Raw genomic sequence first — 15,101 nt, 5'->3', positions numbered from 1 at the left:
ATACCGTGAGAACAATGCCATTGACGACTCGTAGTAATGCATTTACATGTTAAACACGTTATGGAAACAGAATTCTTTGTTTCCAAAGCGGATTGCGAAAGTGTTGAATAGTTCTGGAGCAACGAACCGAGCGTCTTAAGTAATAGGAGCCAAAGTAGATACATTGTAGACGAAGATCGAAAATATAACCCCTATCTTTGAAATCTTCTATTTTATAGTTGCACGAGTTGAATAAATATTTATAATTGATTGTTTCTCGGATTAAAATATAAAAATATCAATTCTTAGTATTTCTAATGACCAACCAGGAGTATAAACGTCGACACTATCCAGAAATAAAATCACAAACGCTTTAAATCTTGACCTCATTTCTTTTTAGGTCGCTTACGACTCCAGTTTATAATAAATAGAAATGTTTTCATATTTCTGTGTTAGCATAACTTCAATTCTGAATTTATCATCGGCAACGATAACACGAGAAAATATCATAGATAATGATATGAAAAATATTTGTGATGTTATGACTAGGTAAGCAGTATATTCCTCTGGATATAACACAAGCATTATCTTTAGTATTTTATTCCTTTGAAGATAAAACTACCTTTATCTTGAATATTTTTGTAAGACATTCGAATTCGCTTCTTCGATGAATTTTTTTCATAGATATTTCATTTTCATCTTAAAATAATAAAAACCATTTCGTACAATACATTACCAGCTACAATTTTGAACAATGATTGAAAGTAAAATAAACATTCGAAGTATTCCACATCGTTTCACATTGTTTTCATTAACGAATCTACAATAATTAGATCCGTTGAGAATTGGCCGATTTCCGAGATATCACAGCCCAATAGCTAGTGATAGCCCAAATATTCAGCCGGCGTTGCGACCTTGTTTTCATTTTCGTTCAGCGATCACCGAATGTCACGACTCGGTTATTGAAGTCATCGATAAATGACATAATACAATTATACAAAGCAAACAGCCGAGTGCAGCGGAATGAGCAAGTATTAGAGCTGGCGCGCACGAGCAACTTTGTCTCCGCAACTATTTTGTCTCTCCCATCAATTTGTATGGGGAGTTGCGTCGCTACGTGCGCGCACTTTCATACTAGCCCATAGGTGGGAGAGACAAAATAGTTGCGGAGACAAAATAGTTGCGGAGACAAAATTGCTCGTGCGCGCACTGTCTAAGAGCGTATACGCACCATGCGGGTAGCCGTCCGGCTGACCGCAAGCACAATTATGTACGTAATATTCATTTCTATGCGCACTGTGCGGTCTGCGGTAGCCGCATCGCAGTGCGCATAGAAATGAATATTACGTACATAATTGTGCTTGCGGTCAGCCGGACGGCTACCCGCAATGCGGCTACCCGCATAGTGCGTATACGCTCTTAGAGTGTATACGCACTATGCGGGTAGCCGCATTGCGGGTAGCCGTCCGGCTGACCGCAAGCACAATTATGTACGTAATATTCATTTCTATGCGCACTGTGCAGTCTGCGGTAGCCGCATCGCAGTGCGCATAGAAATGAATATTACGTACATAATTGTGATTGCGGTCAGCCGGACGGCTACCCGCAATGCGACTACCCGCATAGTGCGTATACGCTCTTACAGTACCATTGCGAGCCGGAGGTGCACGTGTAGATATTTTTAACCTGCTCCATATGTTGCATACGTCTTAAAAATTAAACAAGTGCTTATAATAGACAATACGCATACTTCTTACAGGCGTTTATCTCGCTCTCTAAGGCCCTTTAAATTGAAATAACGACACCTAGGATTCGTATTTATTAATCGGATTCGTGTTTCATAACAGTGATCAAGTGCCTTTTAATCAATATGCAAATCGATGAATACCAATCTTCATGTTTATGGGGCTGACGACATTGACCGCCCCAAATTATGAAGCCATAAACGATTTAACAATACCGAGTTAGTCACAAAACAGCACCAACTATAGCAATCAATAATACGTAATCCTCTGTCCATAATACATAGAATAATAGCAATTGTTCATATAACATTAAAATTAGTTTTTACCCCATTAATAATGACCAAGCATCATGTGCGCTTTGAATGACACACGCCAAATAGACATTCGCGAGCCATCCGATACACTGAACATCTTCCCAGACGGGAATAGTCGCATCCCTGGCCTGGCTACCGTCCATAATGAATTAAATAACAAAACGCCTTAACTATCAACGATCTCTAATCGATTATATATCTTAACCCCCAGCATTTAAGTCGATAATCATACGAAATCTACAAGGCGTTTGGCTGTAGTTTAGTCTATGACACGGATATATGCGTCTGTCCCTTACGTAATTCTAGTAGATGAACTCAATACGTCACTATAACTCTTCCGGAAGATGGATCTTGCATTTAAGTTGGTCCTATCGCAGTTTATTACAATAAGTACAAGGTCGCCGTGACCTTGCATTTGAACAGTGTCATGACTTTATTGGTTGCACCTTCTCTTACTTTCACCTGTCCATAAACTTTGAGTGTATTTAGATCTTCTGTTTCAGATACTTGTGTTTTATTAGGTGAATCTTTATCTGCAATCTTTCCATAATTTACTTTAAACAATTATACAAAATCATATAGATAATAAATTCACTTGATTACGAAATGATTTCGACGACTTCAAATACATTAAACACAATTTTGGGTCAGTTCATTGAATTTTATTAGGTAAATAAAACATTAATTACTTTAATTAAAGGAAGTTTGTGTCAAGATAAACACAGTTTCAGGCAGATGAATAAAAAGCAACAGTTATTTTTAAACTATCGTACGGTTTGGTAAAAATGTCTTGAACGTTATAAGGCTCGGTAAGTCTTTGAAAAATATGGCAAAGTTAACTTTATTTTTAACCGACTTCAAAAAACGGAGGAGATTATCAATTCGGCCGGTATATTTTTTTAACTTTAAAGAAACAAATAAATGACCATTTTCCAAAGCGCTCGATACCTCCTCGAAAAAAAAATCAATTTGTAAAAGAATTGGTAACAAGAAATGATAACTGTGTTAGCATGACAACGTCCAATTTTAGGACATTTCATAACCTTTTAGTGCACGCTGCCTAACTTGGCGACACCTTTTGCGTAACTCGTGCGTGATGCCTCGTTTAGGAAGCTAGCAACCTCATGACATGGAGAATTATATTTAGCAATGTTTACGATAATAATTTAGCGTAAGATGGCCAATATGTCAGGACAATTCATATGATGATGTGAAGCTAAAATAAGATGGTTACAAACTACAGTATCACAAATTATCAAGAAAATCCATAAACAAAGCCAAAAAAATGAAATCCAACAAACCTAATAATTAACATCTTATAGTCCGATCACAATAAATAAACAGTACTGTACATGCATCTACAAGGCATGTACCCATATTATATCAAACGCTTCTAAAGAAGCAGAGCACTTTCGTAACATATTAAGTACAAAGCTCTTTATCGTTTGCATAATATCATTGACGAGATGCCAAAGAAGTCAACGTATTCCTGTACCGACAAAATAAACATAAACCAGTTCAATCGCTTTGCATTTTACAACAACACCATTAAAACAAGGCTATCGTTTTAATGCACATTCTTGGAATAGCACTTATATGATAGATATCTACCTCTCTTTTCAATTTAAATTCTTATCCCTTTCGAATTACGGATACCTAGTAAAGCTTTGGTCTGGTGATCATGACGCACAACGCTGAGGTATGCGCCCCAACGCAGCGTCACGACGCAGCATTTACCGTCCCTGCGGAGAGGTGGTCAGTTGATTTTGCCGCAGCTACCAAGGTAGACGTGAACATGAACAATTTTGCTGTAATTATCAAACTTTTATGTTTTTTGTCTTTATTTTTATATAAAGAAGGATAGCTGCGAACTAATTCTATTAAATTGTCTTCGAAAAAATTCATATTGTCGCATTCATATATGCCGTGTCGCATACCCGCACACCGCAGTGTTCAATCGAGAATGACGCCGCGCTGTGCGGGAGTACACCTCCCCACTCACCGCGCTTGCCCTTCGCCGCTGACGCGTACTGCGACGGAACACGAGAACATTGTCGACGTTTTTCATATGATTGAGTGTCCGGCATCGCAAACCGCATACCTCAGCGTTGTGCGTCAAGATCACCAGACCAAAGCTTTAGGTATCCGCTTTCTAGTATAAGCTGAAAATTATTAATTGCGTCCCACGAGCTAGCATGTAGAAATTTATTAAAAAAAGTAACGACCCTTAGAAATTAAATCAAACACTAGAAAATACTCTTTTACCTTGAATAACTGCCGTGATTTTATTTTTACTGATGAGATAGTCCTTATTCGCGAAATTCTACACTAGTACTACTATTTCTATAGTTTCAACGTTACTTGAAAATAAAGTGTCCATAGTAAAAATCACGCTTTAGAGACATGAGATTTTCAACAAACAACAGGTTTGTAAACATACTTTAAAGATTCTTGGCAAAATTTCCTCCTATTATTCATTCACTTTATCTTTGCATTACATTAATTTGCTGTTGGTACAATTACAAGAAAAATAGAATTATCCTGTTCCATATACTTTACTTTAAATACTTGATAACCACTGTTTCTGGATTAAGGACATTAAATATGTGAGGGGACAGGAAAATCTAACTAATGAACTTGATAAAGTACTTGGCTGGATTAACATAAGTATTACAATAGGAAATATAAATAGAATCATATTTTTAACTTTACAAACAATACGCATAGTGACAACTATATGAGTTAATTATAGCTTAAGCACTCTGTGACTAACTTCTTCAGAATTGGAGACAAAAACCACAAATCTATGCTTATCTTCATTGGATGCATGAACCCAGGCGGAAATTGCAGTTTTCCTGCCAAATTTACGTTCCATTTGCCGTCTCTTCTAAATTTATAAATTGAGACTAAGTTGTCAAAGGCAACCCAGAACTGATGTCTAATATTTTGTCGCGTGGGCAGGGCCGTTCACCCTAGAACCCTGACTAACCGACTTGCTTTTGGATCCATTCCAAATAAGTCTATAAGACCGAAAAGGCAATATCAGTTTTGTTAAGCACCTGCCTCGCCTTACATCATCAGAAATATGATGATATTATTAATTCTTACTACTATGTTATATAGTAAGATTTATAATTTTTTTAATAGTAGTATTTATATATACTAAGCTTAACGTTCGAAATAACCTTAGAACCTCATTATTTTGAAAATTCAAGTTAAAGAATTCATATCAATGTTGATATGAAACTGAGCTGCGCAGTTACAATGAAACATAACACCAATAATTTCACGACGCATCTCAATCTACAGATTTATTGACTGCACATACAATGCGTTTGAAACTAAATCAGTCTCCTAACACGACACCATACACATGCCAATGGAAACGTGATATACCATTTATAATAGCCGTAATAGTCTGTAATGAGCAATTACATAGTCACAAGTAATCGAGAGTAACATTCGACCTTGTATCTCGTGAGGATTCATCACAGTTGCCGAGCTAATCTTATCTGATAACGTCAATGGCAAAGTGAAGTACAATGTTTTTGTCTATTGGGAAGTTAAAGATTGAGACGACTGTAGTCAAAAGTTAAAACAATGTCCTTGATTTGATACTTGTGATTCTGCTGCCACAATGCATACAAATGAATAGTTTGGAATTAGAATTTTAAATTTTGAGAACTTTAATTACTTACGAACTTAAATTCGGTAGCTCTTAATTATATAAATTAATTATAATGCATAGAAACAGAATTGCGCAATAACTCATAAATATTAACAATGGATGCAGCCAGTAAGATGCACACATAGATGAAACAAATAGAGGAAATTCTATGGGCAAGTTACAAAGCTTGTCTTTATAAAGGCACATAATATAATAATATGTAGATTTTAAAACAGAATACTTGTAGTACCTTGTTGATAAAATAAATATGTATTGGTTAACAAATTTGTATAGCGATGATGTTAACAATTCCAAAATATACAGTCACGTGATGAATTAGGTATCTTGACAAGATGCATGCAAGTAAGAGATTTTTCGTGAAAGTATAAGTTAGTGAGAGGAATGCGCTTAAAGGCAAAATACCCGTCCGCCTGTTAACGTGGAATTTAGGACAGTGAGTGCAATTCTGAGGAAACCGCAACATTGGCTAGGTCGCAACCTAGGTATAGGCAATATTGAACATAATTATTCTCTTACAAATAATTAATGAACATATTTGGAGTTTATAGACTTGAGGATACACAGCCTATTTGCTTTCGATAAAACGGACACATAAAACAATACATAGTAAAGTTTGTTAAAATAACATACTTAGGACACTTAAAATTATATTTATCTGTGAAATATAATGAAAGTGGTGATTTTGAAAAAAATATTAAACAAGGCAGACTTAAAGCATTAAAACATGATAACACTTTTTCTAGAGAAGGCACTTCCCAGGTTCATGACGCAATAAATCTTAAGTGTCCTACATCTGAGAGCTATTAATAAACACAAAATTCACGGTTGCTCGGAAGAATTAAACGCAGCACAGGTGTGGTTTGTAATTAAGATATTATCGCGGAGCCACGAGGGAGTCGTAAATCCGATGATTTATCTACAAAGTGCGAATAGATGGTATTTCTGATCGTTGTCAGAAATAATTAAAAACCTCTTAGCGCTATTCATTTGAGAGAAAATTGCTTCCTAACACGATTATGAAATTGTAAATTGAATAAATAGTGCGGTAGAATGATTTGTTATTATAGTTCTCACCATGCAAGAATATTGTGGTAGGCGAACGTTGAATTTATTAAAATTATAGCTTCTAATTCATTTTAATAGGTTCTTTTAATCAAGATACTGAGATACTATCTAAAGGAAAAGGCAGACGAGAAACCCCAACAAATCTGCAAGATACACATCGTGTTATAGTAAGTAGTGGCACGCGAAGATATGCATGCATGTGTGTCACAAGTCACAACCGCATTGCATGCAGATATTCGCCATTAACTCCAACCTAAAGTGTGTCGTGAAGAAACGAGCGAGGTGCGTGCGCGCATAATTTTAGCATTTTTTTATTTAATAATAGTCCGGAACGAGACGGTTGTAAGCTATTGATACGAAAGTGGACCAATTGGCAAGCGCCGTAGGAAGTGGGCGAATTGTGACGAAACTTGTCGTAATATCGGCATTCGGCACACTATTACATGCACTACTCCGAATTGTACCACCCGCGTCTCTTGTTCTAATGACACTTTTTGAGTTTGAGATTGGTGTAGTTCATTGGTTTTCACGGAAAAAGCGTTACACAATAAGACGTCTCGGACATTAAAATTCTATTTCATACCTACTTGGCATAGGTAAGGTAATGGCGCTCTGAAAGTATCTGATAAGCACTGCCAGGAAAAAATTACATAATAACATTTCTTACGGTCAATATTGAAAAATTTAGAGGGTTATAAAATTGTTGTCTGAAGAATTAAGACAAGAGCAATAAACCTAATTCTTTAGTTGTAATAAAAAAGGGAGGCTTTCGCCTAGCAAGTGTTTAATGTAAGATTCAAACGGAATTAAAAATAACGCAAAAATAATCTATCGTCAATGTGAAGCGCATATTACAACAATATACGTAAAAGCTATAGGTACCTACCTATGCCATCCAATTTTGAAGTCGGTCGAGTGTTTTCGGCAATATCCTATATTTTCCCAAAAACTTTCACTTTACAAATATAAACAAACAGACATATCAATCAAAAAGCATCAAAGCTCACGTAAATGAAATAATGAATCCTCCAAGCGATTCCATTATGACACTCAACAATCATACAAATCGCTGCGTTTATTCATTGTTTCTGTAAATCACGGTATATTGCTTAATATGCCCAATGAAAGTGCTTGCTTGTAATCTCCGTGGGCGTCGCGTGGGGTGGCTTAGCTGAGCCGTGGGTGACAAGGACACGGCCCACGGTGGCATTGGGATGTTTGATTTGTTACAATATTGTAACGTTTATGCAGTTCTATTTGGGTGCTCTAAATCTAAAAGATTAGTTGAGGAAATGGGAAAAATGAATATGGAGTAACGGTGAATGGATTGCTATTTGCTGCATGTAGGTAGGTACTCTATGATTATATTATATACCATTTTGTTGATATTACAGGACAAAAAGTTTTCAATTTAACTAAATTCTAATGTTCAACTTGGCCAACCCATTCAAATTATTTATCTTTTATAAGATTTACTCAAGTCATATTATTATAGCTACTTGTCATATGATACCTATGCTATGTTTATAGTTCGATATGTCCTAAAACGAGCACCTGAAATGTCCTAAATGCAGGTCAATTAAGATAAACAAAGTAGTTGCACGCTTAATGTTATCTGTATGATGTCATAGGTTAAAGACCTTACAAATCGTTCCAATACTGTATAAGCAGGATATAATATCGTATGACAATATATTATGCAAAATCTCTTGTTATTCAATAATAACATGCATAGAGTTACTTTTAGACTAGAGTAGATAATTTTTGAAACAAAAAAAAATCGCAGTCGGATGAAACCCATTAGAAAAGGAGGGGAATATGATGAAAATTAAAGGAAAAATAAATTACGGTCAATCCGAGTTCGGGAAAAGGGAGGGGGGAGCTTTTAAGAGAAAAAAATGGTTTCTCTTGATTTCCGACAAAACTACAAGTCCTACGGAAAAAAGTTCAATGGCAAAGTTGTAGATAATAAAAAGATCTACAACTTTTGTATTGACAATTTTTTCACATAACCTCAAAATTTAGGTGAAAAATTCAAAAAACCAAGTTTTTGGTTTTTTATTTTTATCTACTTCAAAATTTATTTTTTTTCTACGAAATTTGGTGGAAACTTGCTTTATTATGTCCCAAATACACTGTAATTTATTTGACTGAAAATAGTTATTTTTTCGCCTTATTTTGAATTAATACCAAAAAAACAACCTAATTTTCAATCGAAAAGTCACCCGTCAAAATATCAGCTTTTTTCAAAAACTTGGGGAGCCTTTTATTCATTGAAATCTCTACTTTCATATGGTGTAAAAAAAATAAACATTACCATAGTAAACGTTCTCAGAAAATGCATACAAACAGTGTGAAAATGAGCTTTTACTAAATCAGGCACACTTCTCAAACTACCTGAAATGTTTTTATCGACATCATTTTGCTTTTGAATATGCTGTAAAATATTATACTTAGAACAGATAATTTTTTTTCTTTTGAAATATTACCGAAAAGCCGATACAAGAGAAGATATAGAGTTCGAGAAGTGTGCCTGATTTAGTAAAAGCTAATTATGACACTGTTTGTAAGCATTTCCTGAGAACATTTACTATGGTAAGGTTTATTTTTTTTACACCATATAAAAGTAGAGATTTTGATGAATAAAAGGCTCCCAAAGTTTTTGAAAAAAGCTGATATTTTGACGGGTGACTTTTCGATTGAAAATTAGGTTGTTTTTTTGGTATTAATTCAAAATAAGGCGAAAAAATAAATATTTTCAGTCAAATAAATTACAGTGTATTTGGGACATAATAAAGCAAGTTTCCACCAAATTTCGTAGAAAAAACATAAATTTTGAAGTAGATAAAAATAAAAAACCAAAAACTTGGTTTTTTGAATTTTTCACCTAAATTTTGAGGTTATGTGAAAAAATTGTCAATACAAAAGTTGTAGATCTTTTTATTATCTACAACTTTGCCATTGAACTTTTTTCCGTAGGACTTGTAGTTTTGTCGGAAATCAAGAGAAACCATTTTTTTCTCTTAAAAGCTCCCCCCTCCCTTTTCCCGAACTCGGATTGACCGTAATTTATTTTTCCTTTAATTTTCATCATATTCCCCTCCTTTTCTAATGGGTTTCATCCGACTGCGATTTTTTGGCACTTTTTATTATTTTTAAAGGGATCTACCCCAGTGTATTTATAAGAGAGAACTTTTATAGCAATATAAGTACATTATATTTTGAAAGAATCGAATAGAACTAAAATAAAATATGAATCTATCAACTGAAACCGACGATAAATTTTTCGTTCCTCTAATCCACCGTTTCATTTTTCCGTAACTACCGTATAGTTAGTTAATCAAACATTTAGATACAAAACTATGGTGAAGGTTAGAGCCTGAGAGATAAGATTAAAATCAATGTAAACGTTGAGCATTGTGAGATTTAGTAAAATTTATCTTCACAAGCTTGAATAACCCGTTAAAATTAATTGTAGTTGTAGTTTTGGAGTAAAATCTTTGAATTTGGGCAAACGACACATCAATGAAATTCCAGAAAAAGTATATTTATTAATACATTTACCTAACTGTGGTGATTATTTTGCACACATACGCACTTATCTATTTACAATATTAATAGATTTGTGGACATTATCAGTCTCGACTCGTCTCAAACGAGGACGTAGAAAGTGCTCTTGACAAAGCCAAAATGACCTTACACTGGGTGAGAATTTGCATTATAAACATATGGCCACTTTCAAATAGCCCACCGATGTCTGATAATTGGTTCTACTAGCTGTGCCCCGCGGTTTTACCCGCATTACTCCGGTGGGTCAGCGTGATGATATAATATAGAGCCTATAGGCTTCCTCGATAAAGGCTATCAAACACTGAAAGAATTTTTCAACTCAGACCAGTAGTTCCTGAGATTAGCGGGTTCAAGCAAACAAACAAACTCTTCAGCTTATATTGTGGATATGGTTTACTACTCGTATTATCAACATTTATGTGCTCTTCCCATGACATAGACTGGTATTTGTTTATTGTATTTCGCATTGCGTAGAAGATTAGCATTGTGACTTTGATGATACTGCCGCGGAATGTTCCTGGAATGTTAGTGTCTATTATATTATGCTCTATGCATGGGAATTGGGAGGTAACTTATTATACTATTTTACATGTATAACTGTTCTACTGTACATATTATTTTTGGTAAATCCTTCCTGAGGAATTAAGGATTGAGATGAAGTATCCTCATCTAGTTTTATTCTTACTTAAATATCGAAAAAAAAGTGTAATGAACTGTAATTTGTATAGTAAATAATTTGAAATATTAGCCAAGGAAAATATTTTCGATTCAAACAAATTTTTCCTCCGGGCTCCGACATATGAACTAGCAAAGTTGAAACACTTTGCTACAGATAAACTATTACCTATGTTATGATGAAGAAACGGTTAATTTTATAGCATTATATTTGTATTATAATAATTAAAACGAATTATTCAATCAGTTTTTATAGATCGGTTATGATATTCCTCACGACACGCGCTCAATACTCGATACCCAACGTGAAAGAAAGAGGTATCGTATCGTTATTCATATGCAATTTTATTCCAGTTAATTTATTCCATTAGAACACCACTAATTACCATTTGCGGCTACAAACATTACGTGATTTATCTATTGTAATTTTCTTTAAGAATACGAAAATAAGTAACGAGTGCAAAATTCCTTTTATGGATATAACACGTTCATTTATCGAATACTAATGTGATATAGATTCTAATAATAGTGTTAAGCTATTGCATAGCTTCTATCGCGGGCCTTGAGCGCGGGGACCGAATCGAGAAATTCCGTAACGAAAAAACCTCACGCTCCCCACTCCGACGGGCTCGGAGGTGTGGCTTGAAGGCATGCTATGCAATAGCTTTACCGCGGCAGTCCCCGAGTGCCACACATCTTTTTTTTTATTAATAAATGCATGATAGTTATGAAATTAACATCTATGATAGTCAGAGGCGTTCCCATGTCGACGTAACGATAGATTGTTAGATTGTTCAATCGCTATTGTGTCCTACCCATAACCCATTGAAGAGTTCAAATATATTCAGCATGTATTATAGAAATAATATAGATTATAGGTAGTAGGACCTACGTACACGACGGAGCTAAACGTCCTTTGACGATGGCCTTGATATTATTTTAATTGCATGTGGAAATTGGAATGATGTTGACTAATAAATAATAATATTAAAGTTTTAATAAAAATCGAAGTTTCTCGCAAAAGTAAACATTCTAAAAATTCCAGATATATACTATATAGGTTAATGCTGCGTGCATTTTCAATCACTTATTGACCCATGATCTAAGAGAAATGTTTAGTCTAAAATCTAAATTCTTCGATCATTCTGTAAGATTCTATCCAGTAATCGAAGACTGGACAAATTAGTACTTATATAATTTTAAGAGTTCGCTATAATAATTTTCTATTAACAAATATTATCCAAAAGTGGGCAAGTAAAAATGTCGAAAAGAGCTAGACGCGTAGGTGATCGCCGGCCACTTGATAAACACGATGATATCACAAACCGGTTACCACCGGCCCCGTTATGGTGACGAGAAATTCCTTCTGACCATTAGATTTCTTAACTTTCTTCTTGTTTTCGGGTTCTGCCACTTATACACAACCTTACATGCAAGAAATGAGTGATATCTCAATGATGGAATGCTTTTGGTATAAGTAGTTTCCCGCCAAAAAATGGTGGCTTTGAAATATATGTAGCTACTATATATTTTACTAATCTTATGTTTTAGATTTGGATTTTTGTTTCAATTTTATCGCCTACTAGCGGTCCGCCCCGGCTTCGCCCGTGGTACATGTTTACGTTTTCTCGACATAAGAACCATCCTCCTACTTCAAGGAATATAATAAAAAAAGAATTATCGAAATCGGTTCAGCCGTTCTCGAGTTATGCGCTTACCAACACATTTTGCGATTCATTTTTATATATAAGAAGATAATCGCCTCTAAACATTACATTTAAAAAGGTTAATCATTCATATTCTTGTAATCTTGTGCATCTTCACTTTAAATATTTATTTGTGAGATAATTTGTCACACTTTATTATCTGCATCATTCTATTATGCACTACACCTAGCACACACACACTCACATGCAAGTACATAACAAATGACCTTAGTAAGACTACTTTCAAAGTTAAATATTATGAAGTATTTCCATCCACATATCTATTAATATAAACATTCATTAACTATATACTTAAACAAATGTGTGGGATTGAATTCTAAGTCAAGATTTCCTCAACAAATTTGCAATAATTTAAAAATTATAGCAACATTACCATATTTAAACAGCTATAAAATTTTATTTAATAACTTGAGGCCTTTTATTATTTAAGATCTTACATAAATGGAAGTTCATTATAAATGTGCTTAATATTTTGTAATTTATATTGCTCGAAATAAAATTTATTTAGATATTAAACTGGTTTTGAAAATACATATAACTTTTGTTTTCTTTTTAAGTTTATAGGTTGGGTGGTTTATATAATAATTCATTGTCTCTAAGATTATGCTTATATTTTTTTCTTGTTTTATAAAATTTTCTTTATTTGAGTAGTTCAATTTTTACCCTACAACTGCACACAAAAATATTTAACACATAATTATGTTGAGTAAGGTAAATTTGTACTAACTTAAATATTGTAATTCAGTTGAAGCTATTTTTGGTAATAATAGCATTGTTGCAGTGTAGCAAAAAGAGATAAATGGATTCAATGTCATTATGACTTGAAATCAACTCATTTTTTGCAGCTACTAACGGAGATCATATACCGTTTATCACAAATAATTGGTGATCTTGTAACTATTGTGTGACCGTCAACGTTTTTTTGTGAGAATGCTAACATTAAATGCAAAAAATTGTTTAGTCATTAGATAATGACATACCTTCCTATGTTTTTATTAAAATTATACTCAGAAAATAATCTGTTTATTTCATGTTAGGTAAGATTTGCCTGGTTTTCAAATATATAAAACAACTGCATGTTTAGCTCTGCATAAAATTATGATAGTTAAGATTTTAAAGAAAGATAGTTAATTTTTCTTTAGTTTCAATGTGATTATTTTTGTTCCTATATAGTTCAGCTTAACCTTTTATTTATCCATGTGCTCTCTCTTTATATTTAACATGCAATTGGCAGTGTTTGCACCGGCCTATGGGCTTCTTGCCAAATAGGGTCAACATCCTACTATGTATGCCAAATATTAGCCAAATTTTACAATTTGTAATAATTTTTTTTCTCATTTTATATAATGATAGAAATGTTTATATTACTAAATGTATCTGCAGCTTCTTGCCCCAAATAAATATTAACAAGTCACAAAAAAATGTGTGTTAAATAAAAATAGACGAAATAGAAATAACTTTTGTATGAACTATGTGTCTGTTACGCTGACTAATGCTATCAGAACTATAAATAAAATTGGCATTAATATAACAATTTTCTCGCATTTGATGTTTTAGATCTTGATGCAATAACTGTGTCAAACTTTATTTTAATTTCTTAAAAAATCGTGACATCTCAATTTCAGTCCAAATTTATCACAACCGGTGCGTACTATAAATAGGCAGCTGCGTACCCTGGAAACCAGCTCATCTAAACTAAAGCACTGAGCACTCTAAACGATACGTCAAGTGACAAAGAAGTCAGCTGAGTGTGTAAACAAGGATTACGTCGCGTATTTTACTTCGATACGATTCTACAGGTTATCAACAGGTGAAATTCGACCTTTAGTGAAATTGCGTACGGGTTTTATAACTCGGAGATCCGGTAGCATTTCATGCCAAACGCAAGTTCTCTCAGAAGCACACTTTCACATCATTTGCAGATGAAAAATTGAACACAATCACCTGACACAGTAGTAAGATAAAACGATAAATACCTTTTCCTTCGCCCGTCCGGCGTGTTTTTGCACTGTTTTCGCTATTAACGCACCTTTACTTTCTGCCATTTTATCACTGTTTCATTACCAATCGTCTTTATTTTTATGCACTATCAAACTGCAACTGTTTTGGTTGCAGTGTCCTGTCACACGTCAAAATCCAGAGGCTGTAAAATTGTGAACACTCAACACTGACTTGACGCGAGTTTCCACTCTGACGGCGGAGAGCTGAAGACCAATTGTGACAAATTCTTGTATATAGTTTCTAATATTGTCACTAGATGGCGCTCCAATATTTAAAGTTGTCACATAAGCAAACTAGATGGCAGTGTGGCATAAAATTCTAATGATAAAAATTAATT

The 15,101-nt window shown here is 34.2% G+C and overlaps 1 protein-coding gene and 1 long non-coding RNA gene across 5 annotated transcripts in view; one reads left to right on the top strand and one right to left on the bottom strand.

Annotated features, from left to right (window-relative positions):
• The window catches only part of Amph (amphiphysin), a 42,934-nt gene extending 27,949 nt beyond the window's left edge, over positions 1-14,985 (bottom strand). For all 4 annotated transcript variants that reach the window (XM_089699703.1, XM_089699704.1, XM_089699705.1 and 1 more), the window contains exon 1: positions 14,740-14,985. In XM_089699703.1, the coding sequence (XP_089555829.1) occupies positions 14,740-14,808 (69 nt within the window). In that variant the 5' untranslated portion in view covers positions 14,809-14,985. The remainder of the gene's footprint in view (positions 1-14,739) is intronic.
• Positions 1-15,101, top strand: part of LOC149485003 (uncharacterized) — a 126,006-nt gene that overhangs the window by 103,475 nt on the left and 7,430 nt on the right. The window lies entirely within an intron of this gene.

This window comes from Colias philodice, chromosome 10 (genome assembly GCF_061535455.1).
Source record: "Colias philodice isolate Cphi_HAF_F1 chromosome 10, ilColPhil1 Martin Lab GWU primary, whole genome shotgun sequence".
NCBI lineage: Eukaryota > Metazoa > Arthropoda > Insecta > Lepidoptera > Pieridae > Colias > Colias philodice.
The sequence above is the reverse complement of the archived record's forward strand: the minus strand, read 5'-3'. Positions and strand labels throughout refer to the sequence as shown.